Source organism: Carlito syrichta, unplaced genomic scaffold (genome assembly GCF_000164805.1).
Source record: "Carlito syrichta isolate Samal-C Ts95f unplaced genomic scaffold, Tarsius_syrichta-2.0.1 Scaffold307326, whole genome shotgun sequence".
NCBI lineage: Eukaryota > Metazoa > Chordata > Mammalia > Primates > Tarsiidae > Carlito > Carlito syrichta.
Window position 1 is genome coordinate 361,465 of NW_007251422.1, and position 23,155 is coordinate 384,619.

General features: G+C 43.7%; 1 protein-coding gene across 2 annotated transcripts in view; it reads left to right on the top strand.

Moving 5' to 3' along the window:
• The window catches only part of SH3TC2 (SH3 domain and tetratricopeptide repeats 2), a 61,750-nt gene that overhangs the window by 16,388 nt on the left and 22,207 nt on the right, over positions 1–23,155 (top strand). Inside the window, exons 4-12 of one of the 2 annotated variants that reach the window (XM_008064396.2) lie at positions 8,574–8,679; positions 8,882–8,883; positions 10,673–10,793; positions 12,356–12,557; positions 13,299–13,372; positions 14,865–15,060; positions 20,613–20,746; positions 21,279–21,320; positions 21,442–23,136. In XM_008064396.2, the coding sequence (XP_008062587.1) occupies positions 8,574–8,679; positions 8,882–8,883; positions 10,673–10,793; positions 12,356–12,557; positions 13,299–13,372; positions 14,865–15,060; positions 20,613–20,746; positions 21,279–21,320; positions 21,442–23,136 (2,572 nt within the window). Of the gene's footprint in view, positions 1–8,573; positions 8,680–8,881; positions 8,884–10,649; positions 10,794–12,355; positions 12,558–13,298; positions 13,373–14,864; positions 15,061–20,612; positions 20,747–21,278; positions 21,321–21,441; positions 23,137–23,155 lie in introns of both variants that reach the window. The other variant, XM_008064395.2, reaches the window with a different exon arrangement.

Here is a 23,155-nt window from a genome sequence, read left to right on the forward strand (position 1 = left end):
AGTTTAGCTCCCACTTATACATGAGAACATGCGGTGTTTGGTTTTCTGTTCCTTAGTTGCTTCACTTAGGACGCAGTTCTCCAATTCTATCCAAATTGCTGCTAAAGACATGATTTCATTCTTTTAGATAGCCGAATAGTATTCCATAGTGTATATATTCCACATTTTTACTATCCACCGATTGGTTGATGGGCATTTGGGTTGATTCCACATCTTTGCAATTATGAATTGTGCTGCAATGAACATGTGGGTGCAGGCATCTTTTTCATGTAATGACTTCTGTTCCTTTAGGTAGATGCCTAGCAGTGGGATTGCTGGATCAAATGGTATATCTACTTTTTGTTGTTTGAGAAATCTCCAAACCAATTTCCATAGTGGTTGTATTTATTTACACTCCCACCAATAGTGTATAAGCATTCCCATTTCTCTGCATCCATACCTGCATCTATTTTTTTAAAAATTAAAATTGATTTTATTATAGAGAGGTGGAGTACAAGTCAGGATCAACTACACAAGTAGGCTGCCTGCAGGTGAAGTCTGAGTCTCCAACTAGCCCTCACTCCCCTGGTTTAGGACCAGGTATGTGCTGCCCCTCTTTCCCTCCTTCCTTCCCTCCCTCCTTCTGTCCCATCCTTTCTCCATCCCTCCTCTAGCAGGGCCCAGTCATTGCCAATCCCTCCCTTGGGCTGATATGATTCATGCTCAGGTCCCATTTATGAGTAAGAACATGCGGTGTTCTTTTCTTTGTTTCTGTGATAAATCACTAAGTACGATGTTCTCCAACTCAATCCAATTTGCTGTGAAGTCCATGATTTTGTTCTTTTTTATGGCTGCATAATACTCCATTGTGTACATGCATCACATTTTCTTTACCCAGTCCACTTCCATTGGGCAATAGGGTTGGTTTTTTGTTTCTGCTGTTGTGAAGAGTGCGGCGATAAACATGTATGTGCAGGTGTTCCTCTGGGTATATTCTCAGGAGAGGAATTGCTGGATTACATGGGAGGTCAATTGTTAGTTTTTTAGGAATCACCACACTGCTTTCCATAGAGACTGAACTAGCTTGCACTCCCACCAACAGTGTAGAAGCATTCCTTTTTTCTCTGAACCCATGCCAGCATCTGTTGTTTTTGGATTTACTGATGATGGCCATCCTTACTGGAGTAATGTGGTATCTTAGTGTAACTTTGATTTGCATTTCTCTGATGATAAGTGAGGCTGAGAATTTTTTCATATGTCTGTTGACTGCTTGTATGTTTTCTTTTGAAAAGTATCTATTCATGTCTTTTGCCCACTTTTTGATAGGATTGTTTGTTTCTTTGCTTTCAGCTCATTTGAGTTCCTTGTAGATCCTGGATGTTAGACCTTTGTCAGATACATGATTAATAAATATTTTTCCCCATTCTGTGAGTTATCTCCCCACTTTCTTAATGTATTATTATTATTATTATTTTTTGCTGTGCAAAGCTTTTCAGTTTGATGAGGCCCCACTTGTCTATCATAGCATTTATGGCATTCGCTTTTGGGGACTTGGTCAAGAATTCATGACCTAATCCAGTGCGCATAAGGATGTTTCCTATGTTTTCTTTATGGATTTTTATAGTTTGAGATGTTACATTTAGGTCTTTGATACATTTAGAGTTGATTTTTGTATATGATGATAGGTAGGGGTTCTGTTTTATTCTTCTGCATGTGATCAGTCAGTTTTCCCAGCACCGTTTGCTTCATATGGTCTCCTTTCCCCACTGATTGTTATTGGTGGCTTTGTCAAAGATGAATTTGTTGAGAGACCGAATTTTTGCTTCTGGGATCTCTGTCCTGTTCCGTTGGTCAACGTGCCTATTTTTGTACCAATACCAGGCTGTTTGGGTTACTGTAGCCTTGTAGTAAAGTTTAAAGTCTGGAAATGTTGTGGGCAGAGAACTCTGTCTGGACTTTGCGGTATTTTTATGGTGGCCATTCTTACTGGTGTTATCTCATTGTGGTTTTGATTTGTACTTTCCTAATTATTAGTGAGGTGGAGTGTTTTTTCATATGTTTGTTGGTCACTTGCATAACTTCTTTTGGGAGATATCCGTTCATGTCATTTGCCTATTTTTTAATGGAGTCATTTGCTTTCTTCTTGCTGATATGTTTGAGTTCTTTGTAGATTCTGGATATTAGTCTTTTGTCAGACATAGAGTTTGTGAATACTTCTCCCATTCTGTAGATTGTCTATTTGCCTGTTGATTATTTCTTTTGTCATGCAGAAGCTTTTTAATTTCATTTTCCACTTTTTATTTTTGCTTTTGTTGATTTGCTTTTGAAGTTTTAGCCATAAATTCTCTTCCTAGGCTGATGTCCAGAAGACTTCTTTCTAGGTTTCCTTCTAGGATTTTTATGGTTTCAGGTCTGACAGTTAAGTTTTTAATCCACCTCGAGTAAATTTTTGTATATGGGGAGAAATAGGGATCAAGTTTTATTTTTCTGCATGTAGCTATCCAATTTTCCCAGCACCATTCGTTGAATAAGGTATCCTTTCTTTACTGTATGTATTTGTCTGCTTTGTCAAAGGTCAGTTGGCTGTAGTTATCTGAGTTTATTTCTCTATTCTGTTCCATTGGTCTATGTGTCTGTTCTTGTACCAGTACCATGCTGTTTTGGTTATTACAGTCTCATAGTATAGTTTGAAGTCAGGTAATGTGATGCCTCCAGCTTTACTCTGGCTATTTTGGCTCTTTTTTGATTCCATATGAATTTTAGGACTTTTTTTCTAATTCTGTGAAAAATGATGTTGGTGGTTTGATAGAGATTGCATTGAATTTGTAGAACACTTTTGTTAATATGGTTATTTTAACAATGTTGATGGTTCCAATTCATGAGTGTGCAATGTTTCTTCATTTGTTTGTGTTCTCTACGGTTTCTTTCATCAGAATTTTGTAGTTCTTCTTGTAGAGATCTTTCACCTTCTTGGTTAAGTATATTCCTAGGTATTTTAGCTTTTTGGCCACTATCGTGAATGGAATTGGGTTCTTGATTTGATTCTCAGCTTGGTCACTATTGGTATATAGTACAGCAGAGCTACTGATTTATGTGTTGATTTTGTATCCTGAAACTTTACCAAATTAGTTTATCAAGTCCAGGAGTGTTTTTGAGGAGTCTTTAGAATCTCTAGGTATAAGATCATATTGTCAGCATCCACAGAGAGTTTGGTTTCTTCTTTTCCAATTTGGATACCCTTTATTTCTTATCCTTGCCTGATTGCTCTGTCTAGGACTTCTAGTACTATGTTTAGGAGTGGTGAAAGTGGGCATCCTTGTCTTGTTCCAGTTCTGAGGGAGAATGTGTTCAACTTTTCTCCATTTAGGATGACATTGGCTGTGAACTTGTTGTATATGGCTTTTGCTATTTTGGGGAATGTTCCCTCTATGCCTATCTTGCTGAGGATTCTTATCATGAAGGGATGCTGGATTTTATTAAATGCTTTCTCTGTATCCATTTAAATTATCATATGATTTTTGTTTCTAATTCTATTTGTGTAGTGAATCACGTGTATTGACATGCATATGTTGAACCACCCTTGTATCCCTGGGATAAAACACACTCAGTTGCAGTTTATTGTTTTTAAAAAATATGCTGTTGAGTTTGGTTTGTCAATATTTTGTTGAGGATATTGGTCTGTAGTTTTCTTTTTTTGTTATGTCTTTTCCTGGCTTTGGTATCAGACTCATACTGGCTTTGTAGAATGAGTCAGGGATTTCTTCCTCTTTAATCTTGTGGAGTAACTTTGGTAAAATTGGTACCAGTTTTTCTTTGAAGGTCTGGTAGAATTCAGCTTTGAGTCCATTAGGTCCTGGACTTTTATGGAGGAGCTTCTAATTACTGTTTCAATCTCACTAGGTCTATTCAGTGTTTCTATTTCTTCCTAATTCAAGTTTGGGAGGGTGTATGTTTCCACTGATTTTTTTCATTTCCTGTAGATTTGTCTATTTTGTTTGCATACAGATGTTCATTATAGTATCAGGTGATTTTTGAATTTCCATCATATCAGTTGTAATGTCGCCCTTTTCACTTCTGATTGAGCTAAACTGAGTTTTCTTTCTTCTTTTCTTAATTACCTAGCTAGTAGTGTATCAATTTTGTTTATCCTTTCAAAGAACCAAGTTTTTTATTTCATTGATCCTTTGTATTTTTTAATTGCAATTTCATTTAGTTCCGCTCTGAGTTTTATTATTTCTTTTCTTCTTCTAGCTTTGGGTTTGTTTTGTTTGTGTCTTTCTAGTTCCTTGAGGTGTGATGTTAGGTTGTCAATATGCAGTCTTTCAGTCCCATTAGTGAAGGCCTTAAGCACTATAAATTTTCCTCTGAACACAGCTTTGGCTGTGTCTCAGAGATTTTGATAACTTATTGCATTGTTGTGATTCATTTTGGAATTTTTAAATTTCCACATTGATTTCATTGTTGACCTAAGGAAAACTCAGGAGCAGATTGTTTAACTTCCATGTTTTTGTTTGACTTTGTGAGGTTTTTTTTTTTTTTTTGAGGTAATGTCTAGTTTTATTACTGTGGACTGAGAAGGTGCTTGATACGATTTTGATTTTTTAAAATTTATTAACACTAGATTTATGACCTATCATATAGTCTGTCTTGGAGAATGTTCCATGTGCTGATGAGAAAAATGCATATTCTGTAATTTTGGGGTGAAGTGTTTTGCAGATATCTGTAAGTTCCATTTGCTCTAGGGTCTGGTTTAACTCCAATGTTTTTTGTTGACTTTCTTCCTTGGTGACCTGTCTATTGCTGTCAGTGGCGTGTTGAAGTCTCCCACTGTTGTTGCATTGCTGTCTATCTCTTATCTCTTTAAAAAAAAAATCTTGTAGAATTTGTTTTATAAAGCTGGGGACTCTGGTGCTAGGCACATATATATTTAAAGTTTTTATGTCTTCTCATTTGACTGATCACTTTATCATTCATTATGTAACAACCATCTTTGTCTTTTAAAAAAAATTGTTGTTAATTTAAAGTCTTTTAAAATCTGATATGAGAATGGCTACTCCCACTCATTTTTGATTTTCATTTGCATGGAATATTTTCCCCTATCCTTTTTCCTTGAGTATTTAGAAGTCTTTGTGTGCTAAGTGGGTTTCTTGAAGGCAGCGGATATTTGTTTTTCCATTCTGCCAGTCTATATTTTCCTTAGTGGGGCATTGACCATTTATATTCAGAATTAATAGTGATATGTAAGGCACTTTTCTGTTAATCATACTGGTTGTTATCTGATTGCTTTATTTATTTGTTTGTTTATTTATTTATTTCCTCTATTGTGTTGGTGTTCCATAATGTGTGTGAGCCTTATGATTTCCAGCATTTTCTTACTGGTGTATTTTGACCTTCTGTTTCAGTATTTAGGTCTCTTTGGAGTATTTCTTATAGAGCTGGTCTAGTGGTGACAAATTCCCTCAATGTTTGATTGAGAAAGACTTCATTTCTCCTTAATTTATGAAACTTAGTTTTGTGGGATGCAAAATCCTGGGCTGACTGTTATTCTGTTTGAGGAGATTTAAGATGGGTCCCAATCTCCTTTGGCTTATAGGGCTTCTTCTGAGAAGTCTGCTGTTAGTCTGATAGGTTTAACCTTGTAAGTTATTTGATGCTTTTGTCTTACTGCTCTTAAAATTCTATCCTTCAAATTAACTTTGTATAACCAGATGATTATAAGCCTTGAAGATGACCTTTTTGCAATGAATCTTCCGGGGGTTCTTTGGGCTTCTTGTATCTGGATGTTTAAATCTCTCTCAAGGCCAGGGAAGTTTTCCTTTATTATTCCCTCAAATAGGGTTTCCAAACTTGTTGCTTTTTCTTCTTCCTCAGGAACACGCATGAGTCTTAGGTTTGGATGTTTTATATAATTCTACATTTCTTGAAGATTTTGTTCCATTCTCTTGATTCTTTTTTCTTTATTGTTGTTTGGTTGGGTCAACTCGAAAGCCTTGTCTTCAAGTTTTGAGATAATTTTTTCTGCTTGTTCTATCCTACTGTTAAAACTTTCCATGAAATTTGTACATGATTCTTTCATTTCCAGAATTTCAGCTTGCTTTGTGTGTGTGTGTGTGTGTGTGTGTGTGTGTGTGTGTGTGTGTGTGTGTTTATCTCTGGAGAATTTTTCATTAATGTCCTGCATAGTTTTTTAAATTAAATTTCTTTATGTTGGTTTGCAACTTTTCCCTTAGCTCATTGAGCAATTTCATAATCTTTTGAGTTCTATGTCTGGAACTTTACAGATTTCATTTTGCTTAGGGTCCATCGCTGAAGCATTGGTGTGGTCTTTTAAAGTTGTTGGAAAACCGTTTCTTCATATCTTTAGAATTATTTCTCTGGTTCTTTCTTATTTAGGTATACTATTTCTTCTTACTTGAGGTTGGCAGGGAGCTGACGTAGGCACTGTAGAGTTCCCTTGGTTATGCATAGCTTTAGTGTGGTGAGTTTCTCACTTTCCAGCTGTAGCAGTCCTGTGCTGGTATCAGCACTGGCTCACTGCGGCCTAAGTGGCCAGAGTGGTTTGGAAAGCGCGGTTAGCTGGGGTTTGAGATCAGGCTTTCCCCAAAGCTGAGGTATTATTTCCAATGTGGTTGGCTGCAATGTTGACCTCCAGCCAGGAGGTGGTGCTTGTGGGAGAAAGCCATCTGAGATGGTGGCTGTGGGCTTTCTCCTTGGCATGTGTTCCTCCAGGAAAATGCCCAGTCAGCCTAGGCTGGAGGGTGAGGCTCTGGGGATTTCCCAAGTTCTCTGTCTGTTTTGAGCCTTTGAGGGAAGTGCAGGGGATGGAAGGAAGAAGCCTGAGCACCCCGCAAAAGTGCACTGTCGGCTACCCCAGTGGGGATCAGGAGGGAGTCCCAGGCCACTGGGATAATGCTATTGTGCAGAGCAGGCTCAGAGGAGTTCACAAGGGCAGCGAGAGGTTGCTATGGCTATGTGTCCTCAGGCTCCTGCATGTCTCAGACAGTCTGCCATCTGAATGTCAAGGGGCAGCCAGCCTCAGGGTCTCAGGTGTTCTCAGGGCAAATTCCCCAGGCACTGTCTGCAGCGGAGGAGTTTAAACTTGGGGCCTGTCTCCTCCCAGGCTGGTGAGAAAGCAGCTGTGCCACCCAGTCAAAGCTTTCTTTTGTCCTGCATCACTCCATGGCAAGAGTACTGCTGCGGGTAAGGCAGTTTGCCATAGGGAACTGGAGTCCCGCAAGGCTCAGGGGGCCTTCCAAGTCTGAGGCAGGACCGCAGACCTCCTGTATTCCCTTCACTAACCTTCTCCACTGCATCCAGAGGCTGTGGCGAACTGTGGTGGTCCAGGCAAGAATCAGGCTAGTTTCAGCCCAGGCCAGTGGATTTTTCTCTTCTTTGTACTATGTGGGTATTATCGTTTCTTTCAAGACACCTGGAGCATGTTTCTGGTCCTGTTCCTCTCTGGATGCTGAGGAAGCTCTCTCTATATCAGTTTACTCTAGGAGAAACATACAAGCTGCCTCATGTGGGCCATCTTAATTCTCTCCCCTCAGGCCTGTATTTTTAAGTATTAAAAAACAAAAGGGGCTGCAGACTCCCTCTTGCTCTGTTGTGAGCATGTAAGTCAGAGCGTCTTTCTGGAAGGAAGCTGGCTGTCTGCATTTTAGGATTGAAAATGTGCATATCCTTGCATCCCCCATTGCACTTCTTGGAGTTGCTTGAGTCAAAATGATTAAGGATGTGCACAAAGATTTCACTACAAGAATGTTTATCACAGTCGCTTTAGGATGTTAAAAATATAAAACAACCCAAATGTGAAACCATAGGCAAATGATAATAATTAATTGTATGAATGCAGCAAAGGCATATGTGACCATGAAAAATAACGTAGACGAAATGACATGGGAGATGGTTTAAAAAATATGGTTTAACAAAGAGAGAAGATTGCAAAATAGTTGATGTCATAGGACTCTATTTATATGAAATGGTTATAAGGAAACTGGCAGAGAAAAAAAGTTCCAAAGTTAATCCATGAAGGTGTAAATGATCTCTAGGAGCAGGATTGTGGGTGATTTTTATTTTTGTGTGCTTTGTTTTTTTTTCTGTTTGCCAGTGTTATACAAATAAGCATTAGACATAGATTCACAGTGAAATTTGCTTCCAAGATGTCTTCTATGAGTCATGCTCTACCCTTACCCATACACTTTTGTTTGTTTTTTTACATGAAAAGTAGGGTTCTCTGCACATACTCCACAGCCCAGTTTCTTTTTGCAGTTGCTGCTGAATTGCAGTGCTGTACACAAAGAGCTTCTTTATTCTTTTTGTGCCATATAATATAATATAATATAATATAATATAATATAATATAATATAATATAATATAATATATTTCCCTGTATGAACACATTGTACTCCATTTAACCCATCTCTTATTGATGAATATTTAGGTTACTTCACTTTTTTTTTTTTGGTGATGTGAAAATCAAGAAATCCACACAGAGCATCTGGTCTGTGTCCTTGTTGACCTTGTTGTGTCCTGTGACCTGCTGGCAGGACACATCTGTCCCCCCAGGTTGACTCGTTTTCTCTTCACTCAGGACCTCTCAGCCAGACTGGTCAGTGTCCAGTCCCAGAGGGCTCAGTTCCTCATCACCTTCAAGACCATGGAGGAAATCTGGAAGTTCTCCACCTACCTTCATTTAGGTATGGCTACCAAGCAGGCGGGTTGGAGGAGGATGTACTTCAAGTTCAGCCAGTTTGTAGGGCTGAATATTCTGGAATTGTCTGACTCTGATCATTAAGAGATAGAGCCTTAACATGAATGGCTCACTTCTGAAATATCACATGCTGCCTTAAACTAGATCGGAAGCAAATATTAATGCCTACTATAAAATGAAGCAGAAAGAAGTTTGCTTCTTTGTGTCCATGCAGATCTTTCTTTATTAGATAACCAATCAACTGGCAAACAATTATCAGCCATCTACTAACTTCAAAGTACTTAGATATATGTGACGTTGATGACTTTTTTAAGGGAACTAAGTTTTGAGTGAGATCAAAGTAGCTGCTCAAACCGAACAGTAGCAAAGCTCCAGATATCATATCCCTTGTATTTGGAAAAGAGTCAGAGACAGAGTTGGGGGAATTACCTGCTTAGAACAATCCCAGGTTCAGGGTTTTCTCGAAGGTGAAGAAGGACATGGGGCCCTGCTGTGGTGGGAACGGCTCACCTGCCTTCTTTGGGAGAACATCTTGTGATGGGGAAGCCACAGTGACAAAGCTAAGCCTAGCAATAGGTGGTCACCTGAGTTGGTGTACATTTTACACCACCTAGAAAATGCTGGGCTCCCATCAAAAGAGGATTGGATTAAAAAAAAGTGGTACATATACACAATGGAAGAACAAAAAGCAGCCATAAAGAAGAACAAAATCATGAACTTCACAGCAAACTGGATGGAATTAGAGTTTATAATACTGAGTGATCTCTCACAGAAACAAAGAGCTGAATATCACAAGTTCTCACTCACAAATAGACCTTGAACAACTACCGTATTCAATCAAAGGATTGAAAGTGGCGGGAAACTGTGGGGAGGGGTTGGGGGGTGGGGAGGTGGAATTGACAGTAGTCAATATCTGTCTGGGGAAGGGGGGGCATACGTCATCAATAAGGGTACCTGCACGGAATATTTGTATACCTAGCCCTGAATTGTACCCCACAATTTTAAATAAAAATTAAAAGAGGAAAAAAAATCCTGGGCTTCATGTGAAAGGACACAGGGAGACATGTTACAGGGTGGAGGTCAAGATGGCTCGTGGCTGGAAGGCAGCACCCCTCCTTGTATGTCTGGCGATCTGCACATCTCCTTCTGGGCTGTTAGGGATCCCTGCTTTTCATACTGTGCTCCGCAGACCAGCTACATAGCTGTCACTCAAGACCTGTTAAAAAAGTAGAATCTTCGCCAGGCACAGTGGCTCAGGCTTGTCAGCCTGGCATTTTGGGAGGCTGAGGCAGGAGGATCTTGAGTTCAGAAGTTTAAGACCAGCCTGGGCAATATAGCAAGACCCGATCTTTATAGAAAATTTAAAAATTGACTGGGTGCGGTGGTACACACCTGTAGTCCCAGCTACTTGGGAGGCTGAAGCAGGAGGATCATCTTAGGCCAGGAGGCATTTTTTAGTCTGATTTTAGCAGGAGAGGTCTTTTCTGTACATTGGAGGAGGGGGATGGGCTGGGTGGGTGTAGGAAACACATTCTACCAGCTTTGTGAGCCATGTAGTCTCCTTACCACCGCACTGTCAGGAGCACAGGAATTTGATCCTTGCATCAAGTGAACTTAGAAAGTGACTAGGAACCCCCAGAGTAAACATGGAGAATTGCATGGATGTATTAGAGAAAGGTAATTGGATTTGGTTGTTTCATCATGCATTGAGACCCACAATATTTGGAAATTGTCGACATCATTTCAAAATGACTTTATTTCCCCACAGATGCTGAGAAGAGCCAGTTCATTCTAGAAAATGTCTAGCTACCCCCTTATTCTGTCCTAATTCCTGCGAAATGGCAGACTGGGACTAGAGGTCTGGGACCGAGCTCAGGAGGGAGCTAGTTCCCCCTCCGTGCTCAGCTGATGGCAGACATCATTTTGTTCAGGTCTCCTGTTGCCTTTGCTTCTTAGGCTATGTGTCCTTGTGTCTGGAGCATCTCCTCTTTGACCACAAGTACTGGCTCAACTGCAGATTGGTGGAGGACACCGAGATCCAGGTATCTGTGGATGAGAAGCACCTGGAGACAATATACCTGAGGCTCCTGATACAAGAAGGTGAGCATGCCATGGGTGGGCATAGGTTTTTTTCAGATTTGCTACCAGAGGCCTGGCGTAAGTAAGATTCAGGCAGGCACAAGGCCATTTGAATGTTGCATGTCCACACACGAGCCTGCCTGTCAGAACAGCACTCTTAGCACCCCTCCCGTCCACTCTGACACCCTGTGAACAGCTGTGTGGTCAGGTTCACCAACTACAGGGTTGTACAGAGATGCCCATGCAAGGGCTCCCAGGCCTTCATCGTCTCTGGAGGTGGGGCCCAGGCACTGGCATTTGTTTGAAAGTTGCCCACGTGATTCTAAAGCATTTCCAAGACTGAGTATCACTTTTCTGAACATGCAGTATAATTTGGCTGTAAAATGAAATTTCCAAATCTTGCAAAACCTGAAGCTTTCCATGAAATTGAGGAAAATGACGTCGAGGAAGTCCTTGAAGCACCCTCTGATCTGCTTACCAGAGAGGATCCTGTCAAGATTGCCACCCCCAGTTAGCAACTGAGATGGACAGGTCTGACAACATGATAGACACATTGAAAGAGCCAGATTTGCATATGATAAATTTGCAAAAAATGACTGTCTTTATGATTTGTACATTATACAAACCACATATGAAGGAAAGAATTTCATATTGTGCTACTCTAAAATTTGGCTGGAGTAATTATGTTCACCCAAAGGGACTTAATCTGTTCTTTGTTGGTTCTAACTTAGACTAAGTGTGAGGTTGTGAGATGGGAAGAGTGCTGGGTGGGTGCAGGAGAATGGAAAAAAATCTTTCTCGTGAGTGTGTATTTTCATTTTTCAATAACACACTTTCACTTTTGCTATCATTTTATTCTGACTTGTCCCTGAATTCTTTCTCGATATGCACTCAAGAGCCTGAATATCAGACTGAGGCTTAGGGTCTCACCTGCTCAGGAGACCCTCCCAAGCCCACCAGTACGGATAGGCCACAATGATAACTAAAGTTCTGTTAAATACATTTTCACAAGTTTTTTTATTTCATCTCTTTTTCAAGGCAAAGTCCCAATGAAGTCTTATTCGCACAAATTACTTGGAAATTTTGGTGTCTGATTTATTTAATTTTAATTTTATTTTTGAGTAGGAGTCTCACTCTGTTGCCCAGGCTGGAATGCATGGTCAAGCTGTTCACAGCCACCACAGCCTTGACCTGCTGGGCTCAGGCGATCCTTCTGCCTCAGCCTTCCAAGCAGCTGAAACTACAGGTGTGGGCCACCATGCCCAGTTAATTGTAGAGACGAGGTCTCGCCATGTTGCCTAGGCTGGTCTCGAACTCATGGGCTCAGGCAGTCCTCTACCTCTGCCTCCCAAAGTATTGGGATTACAGGCATGAGCCACTGCACCCAGTTAGTGTCTGTTTTAAGTGAATTCCCTCTCAGTGGCTTTTTTCTGGGTACCACTTTTCCTGGTTCCCGAGGCCTTCTTCAGTGTCCCCTCTTGATGGCATACTTTGGGCTCTGGACAGAAACATTCCATTGTGTTCTGATCCGTGTCACTTCCTACTGCTCCACGGACAACTACCACTTTTCTCCTTACCCACAGGCCACTTCTTCTGTAGAGCCATGTGTTCCGTGGCTCAGCCAGCTGAGATGGAAGGCGAGTGCTTGACACTTTGCAAGAACGAGCTAATCTCTGTGAAGATAGCAGAAGTAGGGTCCGAATGGGAGGGCGTGTCCTTGGTGACAGGTCAGCGGGGCCTGGTGCCGGCGTCAGCCCTGGAGCCACTGCCTCTGCCCTTCCACCAGTGAGTATCCCTGGGTTCTGGGAGAGGGCCATAGAGCACACTTGGGCCTGCATGGAACAGCACAAGCATGCTTTCAGATGTAGGCGTTCATGGCCCTGGGAGAGAGAGCAAGATCTGGATGGCTTTTTATCTTTCCATTAATTTTTTTGACAAAGTTTGCACAATTTGATGAGATTAGGGACAGCTCTAAATTTCAGATGGACCCTGTACCTAGGAAGAGACAGACTGCATGCCTCCAGTGCCGTGTTTCTCAATACATGGACTGTGGGCCACTGTGTCAGCACCACCTGGGGATTTTACTGTGCGTTCAGCCTTCTTGTCCCTCCTCCGATTCTCTGGAGTTGGGTCTAGGAATGTGCATTTTAAATATGCTCTCCAGGGGAAGAATGCTTTTTATGTGAAAGTTTGAGAATCCCTGCCCGAAAATATTGTAAACTCAAATACATGCAGTGACAATCATCGCCCCAGGCTGTGAACCCTGTGGTGGCTCTACCAAGAATCTGATAGTGAGAGTAAAGGTAGTTATTCAGAGTAAAGGTTGCAGGGCCAGACAACATCCCAGGGCTGCTAACTTTTCTCCTTTTCACAGTGTCTGGTATAAAGTAAGTTCTCAATCATGTATGCTCCTTAAAATAAGAGACATGACAGTCCTTTTCATCATCATCATATTCTAATGGACTATTTGTTCCTTGTTGTCATTGTTGTGAAATCCATGTCTGCACACCCCATTTCCATTGGCAGATGGTTCCTGAAGAATTATCCGGGAAGCTGTGGCCTTTCCAGGAAGAGGGATTGGACAGGTCCCTATCAGATCGGTATGGCTGTGTTGAAACGGTATTGTTAGGGAGATGATGTCCTGTCTCCCAATCTTGTCTGCAGGCTTGGAGTCAGCTGATGTGAATTCCTGTCTCGCCTCTGCTCCTGATGGGGTTTAGGGAAGCTGGTTTCTGTTGGGCACGTGGGTTTCTCAGCCTGTGAAGTGAGTCTCAGTGCAGGACTGCAGATGCAAATGCTGCAGAGGGTGGGGGGACACAGACACCAGAGGGCCTGGGAAGAAGGCCTTAGGGTGTGGTAAGGATGACAGGGATGCAAGGATGCATGGGTGAAAAAAAAAAAACCTGATGTAGGCCAAGTTAAATGTTCTGTGGGGGGGAGGGGGATGGGATTAACAGTAGCAAATACCTTTCTGGGGATGGGAAAACACCTCTTATCAATAGGGTGCCTGAATGAAACGTAATTGTACACCTAACCCTTAACTGTACCCCACAAAACCATAATAAAAAAATACTGATTAATAATAAAAAAAATGTTCTGTGAGCAAATGTGGCCTGCAGGCTGCCTGTTTTTAGTCTCTAGTCGAAACATTTTCTCATTTCCCTGAGTTTTGTGAAACTAACCTTGAATTCAGGAAGAAAAGGGATGCTTGGCATATCGTGGGTACTCAGTAAATGTTTGTTGAATGCATACATGAAATGTATATCTGCGCACACACATATCAGGTCATGCCTACCTGTATGTGTAACACACATTTCAGGGCATCTCTATCTGTATGTGTAACACACATATCTGTAAGTACTGCATCCGTGTGCCCATTGGATAGTGAACTCCGGTATCTTTTAGACATCTAGAATATCTTCCTTTTACCTGTATCCTTAGAGCTCCCCTCACCTGCCACACACCCCTGCACAAAGTACAATTTTATACGTTCTAAGCCCAAATAGCACTTAACAAAAGATTTGTATCTGCAAATCACTTAGTCCTCTTCCTCGCACAATGTAGATATTTAACATTGGGCAGACCCTATTAACCCACAGAGCAGTGGGAATTTCTGATCTTGAAGACATGATCATATAATCGTTATTCCTATTGTCCTAATTTTACATTTGGGGAGACTGAGGGTAAAAGGGTCCAAGGGAACTGGAAGGACACTTAGTTCTCAGACATTGCTCTGTGGGCCAGTGCCCACATGACACAATGTTTCTGTGAAGGTGGCAAAATCAGGCATACCAGGAGGAGACAGCTTCCCATTCTCCATAAGCTATGTTTATTCCATTTTAAGACATATCTTTCTTACATTTTTAAAACATTTTTTATAAAATGATGGTGAGAGTGGATTGCAGGTCTTTTTTTTAATGTCCTAGTTTGGCATAATAAAAGGTCACTTGTCTGCTATTTTTGGAGGTTGAACTTGTCCTAGTCCTTGACATCTGCGTTTGGGAGCCCCTCATTTCACATGTCGGAGGACGGTGGAGAGGGTGAGTCTGTTCCTGCAGGGTCCAGTTAGTTGACCATGTGCTGTGTCCACAGGCAGAGGGCGCTGCAAGGCCTGGAAGGACTACGAGCCCGAGGAGAAGGATGAGCTGAGTTTCCACCAGGGGGAAAGCATCGAGATCGTGGGCTTTGTCATACCTGGGCTCTCGTGGTTCATCGGAAAGTCAACAAGCTCGGGAGAAGTGGGCTTTGTCCCCACCAGGAACATAGACCCTGATTCCTGCTCCCCGATGTGAGTGTGTCCTGGGGCTGGGTTGCCTTCTCTGGTCCTAGCCCTCTCTGAGCCAGTGTGCAGGGGCTTCAGGAGTGCCCTGGTGACACAGAGTTGAGCAGCGCATTTTGACAGCCACAGGTGACACAGAGGGGACAGAATGGAGGAAGGAGTCAGATCAGTGCATTTCGGCAGGTCATCGTAGACCAAGACAGAGCCTGCCCTGGCCCCATGGAGGAAAGGGCACGCCGATCACTCGCCTGGTAGTCCCACGCAGAGCGTGTGGTTGGTCCCTTGCAGGCCTGAGTGAGGAACTCAGCTTCACCTCCCAAACTCCAGGCTGACGTGTGAAGCCAGCCTTGCAGGAGAGCAGGATGTATCTCTCTCCTTTCTGCCCTGAGCACAGAAAGACTAATGTCCAGGCACTGAGCTGGGTCTGGCCACTGGGTGTCACTCTTGGCCTATGTTCTTTGGATGTCAGGTTTCCAAAGAAAGCCTCAGCCTTTGCTGAAGTCTCCATGTCTCCTATAGGTTCTGTCCCAGTGCTGGTCTACCACCGTGTGTGTGTGTGTGTGTGTGTGTGTGTGTGTGTGTGTGTGTGTGTACTTACATGCCTAAATTTAAAAATAAGTAAGATGCATTAATTTATGCATGCAAAACCAGGAAAAAAGAAGAGGAGAAATGTCAGTATTTCATTATATTCAGTTTTTAAAAATTCCCTCTTTTGTCATCTCCCCCTTTGATTCTTCTTTTCTTCCTCCCACCCACCCCCATTTATTCTATCTGTGGCTTATCTGTGGCTTCTTTCAGTTTCCTATGGCATCTATTTTTGCTGAAGAGAATTATTATTATTATTATTATTGAGTTGGAGTCTCACTTTGTCGCCCAAGCTGGAGTGCAGTAAGGTGCTCACAGCCACTGCAGCCACAAGCTGCTGGGTTCAGGCAATCCTTCTGCCTCCGTCTTCCAAGTAGCTGGAACTACAGGCACATGCCACTGTGCCCAGCTAATTTTTTGATTTATTGTTGAGATGAAGGCTTACCAAGTTGCCTAGGCTGATCTTAAACCCGTGGGCTCAGGCAGTCCTCTCACCTCGGCCTCCCAAAGTACTGGGATTCTAGGTGTGAGCCACCACACCCAGCTGAGAATCTTAACTGTTAGTCTCCAAGCCATTTCTTTGCAGGTTGGTAGGTTTTTTTTCTTACTGGTTTTTGTTTTAGGGGTTCTCTTTGTCGTTGATGTTCTTTAATTGTACTACATAATATATTCTATTATGTAGTTATAGAAAAGTTTCTACTTCCTTCTTCATAAAGTACATCTTTCAGCAGTTATCTCAGTAGAGATCTATGAAAGTAATACTCTCAGTCCTCAGTCCCTTGTTTGTCTTAAATATACTTAAAATATACCTTTTTTTTGAGTCAGTGTCTCACTCTGTCACCCAGGCTGGAGTGCAGTGGCATAGTTCTGGCTCACCTGCAGCCTCAACCTCCTGGGCTGAAGTAATCCTCCTGTCTCAGCATCCTGAGTAACTGGGACTATAAGCACACATCACCATGCCTAGCTAATTTTTGTACTTTTTGTAGAGATGCGGTCTTGTTATAGTGCCTAGGCTGTTCTCAAACTCCTGGGCTCAAGTGATCTTTCCACCTCGGCTTCCCAAGGTGCTGTGATTACAGGCATGAGCCACCATGCCCAGCCTAAAATATGCCCTTTCATAATAATTTAACTAGGTATAGAATACAACATCTTCAAAATGTGGAGGGGAAAACAACTATTAATAAGAAATTACAAACCCATTTTTCAGGGTTTTGTCTATTTTATTAGTCTTTTCAAAGTATCAATTTTTCCTTTATTGTTATCTTTATTATTTCTTTGCTTTCTGTGATATGTCATTAGTTACATTTTCCTTGATTTTCTTCTACTTTTTATTTATTTCACTAATTTATACTCTTATCTTTTATATTGAATTATTTTATTTCATGAAATCAAACAGTTAAGCAACAGATAATTGAAAGAAGGATTAGGAGAAACAGACAACTTAAAAAGATATGTAGTCTTAAAGAAATGGGCCATATTAAAAATGATATTATTTTTATTTATTTTGCTCAGGACTTGGTGTGCTTCTTCAATCTGAAGACACATGTCTTTCTTCAATTCTGGACAATTCTCTTTCTTCTTTTGAATTCTACCTCTCTGTCATTCTTTTTAGCCTCTCTGCTGGAACTCTTACTAGAGGTACGTTGGACTTAGTCTATCTTCTGTTTTGCTTTATCAGCTTTCTTATATTTTTTCTTTTTTGTCACTCTGGGCTACATTCTGGGTGATTTCCTTAAAGTTTTCTTAAGTTTCAATAATTCTCTCTTCTGCTGTGACTAAACCGGCTGTTCAGTCTGCCCATATTGTCCTGAATTTTCATGCCTTTATTTTCTATTTCTAAAATTTGTATTTTAATATTTTTCACATATAGTCATTTCCCTTCAAAATACTCCATCTTCTCATTGTAGCGTCTATTCATTCTTTGTGTTTCATTGTTTTAACCATGCTGATCATAAATTATTCTTCAGATTATTGTCATTTTTAGTTAATTTCCATGTTAATTTACCTATTTGTGCATCTGCTGGCTCTCTTTATGAGTAGTTAGTTCATTTTCTTGTGTGGTTTGTATTTTTTGTTTTGTGAACTAATTTTCAACATTTTTAAAGGTAGACTTTGCATGAATTCTGGCCTTAAAAACACCTCCTGCAGAGTAAGCTTTGCATTTGCTTCTACTGGAATCTTAAGAACTTACGATCCAGGACTGATTTTTTTTTTTTTTTTTTTGAGTCAGAGTCTTACTCTGTCCTCCAGGCTGGAGTGCAGTGGCATGATCCCAGCTACCACAGCCTTGATCTGTTGGGCTTGGGTGATCCTTCGTCTCAGCTTTCCAAGTAGCTGGGACTACAGGCATGTGCCACCATGCCTAGCTAATTTTTCTATTTATTGTAGAGATGAGGTTTCGCCAAGTTGCCCAGGCTGGTCAGGATTGAACTCCTGATCCCAGACAATCCTCTAGTCTCAGCCTCCCAAAGTTCTGGGATTACAGGTGTAAGCCAACACACCTGGCCAGGACTGATATTTTAATGTTAAGTTCTTGTTATGTGGCACCTCCACTATGCGGCATAAATTCAGATCCCACTCCTATTAATGCCTCAGAACTAGATGTTTGAGCCCATTCAGCTACTTTACATGGAAAATGTGTTCTTGGCATATAGGCAGATGTTTTCCAATCCCCTTTTTATGGAAATCGTGGCCCTTTCAGACTCCTGGTTTTCTGTAGGGAGCTTAACTTCCTGCTTCACACAGGCCCCAAATCATATCTTCTGTCTGGGGTGGGGGTGGAGGGCGAGTATTAGAATGTCAGCCCCAGCTCTGAGGGCCAGTGTCCCAGCTGAAACCACGGGGGTCTCTGGGCCATCTGCTCTCACCTGCTAACGTGAGTTTGGGTTCTCCTTTTGTTACTGATTCCCCTTTTTTCCTTAAGGCATGTATTAAAACATTCCTCTTAGATTTTACCCAGGATTCTCCTGTGACTGTGGGGGAGAGTAGCCCTTTAGAGCACTTTAACCTGATACATTGCCAGAAGCCTTGTCACATTCTTCTAATCCCGTTTTCATGTTTGGGAATCCCTAATGTAATCTTTGAAGCTTCTTAGAGTCTCTTTAAATACCTAGAACTGAGGACATCTGCAGCCCAGCCATGGGGCAGTGGACACAGAGGTAGACGACTCGGTTTCAGTCTCAGTGTTGCCACTGTCTACCTGTGTCGGAGCATGTCACCGAAACTTTCTGTACCATTTTCTTCATCTACATGTGGTTTAAACAAACCTACATCATAGACTTGTTATAAAGCACAAATGAAATAGTAGGTTTGGGAATATTTACTAAAATTTGAGTTATATACAAATTGGGGATCATGTATTATATCAGTTTTTTATCCTGCCTGAATTCAGTTGTAGATTACAATTACATCTATTTTGAGGCTGGAAGCTTCCACAGTGCTGGGGAGAATTTGCTGATCAGGTCAGAGAGATATGGGCTCTGTACTGTGTTGGGAAGAGCCCTGGGCCAGGTATCAGCATCAGGCTCTTGTGCCGGTTCTGCCACTGATTAGTGGTGTGACCTTGGGCAGTTCAGGTAGCTGCTGGTTTTCTCATCATTGGCTTTCAAAATGTGTGCCTCTGAGCCCTGGCGGACACACAGTAAGTGGCTGAGCACAGTGTACCCTCCCATTCCTTCCCCAAACCCTGACTTAACTAGAGAAGTTCTCCTGTCCTGCTCTGCCACTGACTTCATTTTTCTGTGCCTCAGTTTATTCACCTGGAAAAGGGGGTTGAGAATATATTGCACCTGCCTCATAGCAGCTGTACAGTTGAGATGACATAACAGTGTCTGACTCACCATAACCCTGAAAGTATTAGCTGTTACTAACTTCCTTTTTTTTCAGTTGGAGTCTCACTCCATTGCCCTGGCTGGAGTGCAGTGGCACACTCATGGCATCCCAGCGTTGGCCTGCTGGGCTCCGGTGAACCTTCCAAGGAGCTGGAACTACAGGCACGCGCTTCCACACCCGGCTAATTTTGTTTTCTTTGATTTATTGTAGAGACGAGGTCTCGTCAAGTTGCTCAGGATCGTCTCGAACCACTGGGCTTAGGCAGTCCTCTCACCTTGGCCTCCCAAAGTGCTGGGATTACAGGCTTGAAGCACTACGCCCAGCCGGTTATTAACTCTTGAGCTTCCAAGTTAATTTTGCTTTAAAAATGGGTTCTGACATTTAAAAATCTTTATTTAGAACTGAAAGCAATCTTTAAGAATTGCTTAGGTAGATACTGAATTGTGTCCATCTGAACTTCTGGTTTCTAAGGTACTTTTAATTTTCAAATTCTTTAATTCTATGACAAACCTTTAGTAAACAAATTCCTCTTAGCAATTAATTTACACAACAGGGTGGTACCCAGGTCTCCATTGTTCACAATCACTTCTCTGGCCCCCGGCCCTCCCACCATGCCTGTTCCTTAACAATCTCAGTTCTTTCTGACTGCCACACAAACACAGAATTAGGCCTCAGCAGTTGTGCGAGTCCTGACCACACTTTCCTCCCTGTTTCTCTAGATTGTGTCAACTGTCCCTAACTTTTTCCTGAAGTAACTTAAGGACAGAGAAACTTCTTTTGATGCCCCTTTTCAATTCTTTAGGGCTACCAATTCCTCTTTTGTTCATTAAAAAGAGGTACCGTGTGGTCTCAGTGAACGGGCAGGGGCTTTGTTGCCCTTAGACAACGGAGCTTTCATGGGAGGGGTATTTCCATCCCTACTGTGACCTCCTGGGCAGCACACGGCTGGGTTCTCCAGCAGGAGGTGTCTATGGCTCTTCTCGCTTCTCCTGGGCAGCATAGACAGAACATGCAGCAGTAAGATGGGGGTCCCAGCCAACCGACAGAGAGTCCAGTGGCTTCTGTCTTCACTGCACCCCAGTGTGGAGAGGAGAGGTTGACTGGAGACCATGCATTGACCTGTCTCTGTCTTTTGCCCAATGTAGGAGCAGAACCTCCGCCTTCCTCAGTGACGAGGAAAAGTGCTCTCTGTGGGCCCTGGGACATGACAGGAAGGCAGAGGATGCCGGCTTTCTCCATGCGCTCGCTCGGACCGACATCACCTCTGTCTACCGGCTCAGTGAGTGTTGGTCTTCACAGCCCAGGTTCCTCCAGAGGAGGAGAGCTTCTGTTACCAGGAATAAGACACTGCTACATTCTTATCTCATTTATGAATTTGGGGGGCCATGACCACTGTTCAGTTGATGACCTGGATTGTATTTGATTAGTATCATTTCACTTTCAAGCTCAGATAATTCTAGGGTTTAATGGGAGGGACATGCTGCCTAGAAACCGTGAGATATGATGAAACCAACTCACCTATAGCACAAGTGGGCAGCTGTCTTGGGCCTTTGGTCCTCATCTGGGAAGAGCTTCCTGAGTCCTGGCTGGGGCCCCTCCTTCTAGGGCTGAAGTAGGTCCCCATTGACAAAGGTGGGACTGTGCTGCAGATGCAGGGACCCAAGACATGACTTCTCCCTCACTTTACAGATTGGGAAACTGAGGCCTGAGTGAATTCCTGTCTGAGCATAAGTACTGCTGTGCCTTAACTGTAGGTCAGTGCACTCCACTGCACTGCCATAATACCAGGCCTGTTCTTTGTTTCTATCCAGGTGGGTTCGAATCCATCCAGAATCTTCCAAATGACCTGAGCGGTGAGTAGAGATCATGCTGAACCTGACTCCAATCCCTGAGCATGGCAGCCCTGTCCTCCTGCCAAGAGCAGCCGCCTCGGCCCAGGTACCCAGGGCGGCTCACCTGTGCCTGTCCTTGCAGCATTCCAGACCGAGGGCTTCAAGGAGGCCAGGCCTGGCGGGGCCTGGGAGGAGCGTCAGGCCATGCGCCCCAGGCGGTCCAGCAGCTCTGAGGACTCCAGCCTGGAAGAGGAGCTCCTCTCAGCCGCCTCAGACAGCTACCACTTGCCGGAGCCCGATGGCCTCGATGACCCGGAACTGCTGGTGGACCTCAGCTCTGGGCAGGAGGAGGAGGAGGTGGAGAACTTCGCCCCCCTCTTGGCATTTCTGGATCACGAGGGTTACTCTGACAACTTTAAGAGCCTCTATGACTTCTCCTTCTCCTTCCTCACTTCTTCCTTTTACAGCTTCTCTGAGGAGGACGAGCTTGTGGCCTACCTGGAGGCCTCAAGGAAGTGGGCCAAGAGGGGCCACAGGACCTGGGCCCACACCCGGCTCTGCTTCCTCCTGGGCCGGCTGAGTATTCGCAAGGTGAAGCTCTCTCAGGCCAGGGTGTACTTTGAGGAGGCCATCCACACCCTCAGTGGGGCGTTTGAGGACCTCTCCTTGGCAGCTGCTCTGTACATAAACTTGGCTGCCATCTACCTGAAGCAGAGGCTGAGGCACAAAGGCTCAGTCCTGCTGGAAAAGGCGGGGGCCCTGCTGGCCTGCCTGCCTGACCGTGAGTCTAGCGCCAAGAACGAGCTGGACGTGGTAGCCTACGTGCTGCGCCAGGGGATTGCAGCAGGCAGTGATCCGCTGGAGGCCAGAGCCTGCTTTCTGGCCATCCGCCTGCTCCTCCGCCTTGGCCGGCATGAGGAAGTGCTGCCCTTTGCCGAGCGTCTGCAGCTCCTCTCAGGACACCCTCCTGCCTCGGAGGCCACAGCCACCATGTTGAGTTTTCTGTATGACAAGAAATACCTTCCACACCTCGCAGTGGCCTCTGCCCGGCAGTGTGGCACCCAGAGCACCCAAGGGATGTCTTCCATGTGGCAGGTCCACCTGGTCCTGCAAAACACCACCAAGCTCCCTGGCGTTCCTTCCCCAAGCTGGGGCGACGTGTCCGCTGTGGCCTGCCCGATGCTCAGGCAGGCACTGGCTGCCTGTAAGGAACAGGCCGACTGGAGCACCCAGAGGGCCCTGTGTCTCATCCTGTCCAGAATGTTCCTCCAGCACAGGTCTCCTGACGGCGCCATCCACTACCTGAGCCAGGCTGTGGTGCTGGGGAGGCTGCTGGGCGAGCAGGAAGCCTTCGAGTCTTCCCTTTGCTTGGCCTGGGCCCACCTCTTAGCTGGCCAGGTGAAGGAGGCTGTGAACCTGCTCGAGCCACTGCTGTGCTCCTGGAAGGAGGCAGAGAACTTTACCCACAGGGGAGTGGTCCATAACCTCCTGGGACTCGCCCTGCAAGGGGAAGGCCGGGTGAACAGGGCGGCCAAGAGCTACCTCTGGGCCTTGCACAGGGCACAGGAGGTGGGAGAGGTGCGTAACCAGGCGGTGGCTCTGGCCAACCTTGGCCACCTGAGCCTCCTGTCCTGGGCTCAGCGGCCGGCCAGGGACTATCTCCTGCAGGCTGTCCGACTCTATTCTGAACTCCAGGCCAGTATGGAGACAGACATGGAGTTGGTGCAGGTGCTTCTCTGGCTGGCCCAGGTTCTGGTGTCTGGGCGCCGCTTGACCCATGGCCGCCTTTGTTATGAAGTGGCACTGCTGTTTGGCTTGAGGCATCAACACTTAAAGAGTGAGTATGGCCCATGCTC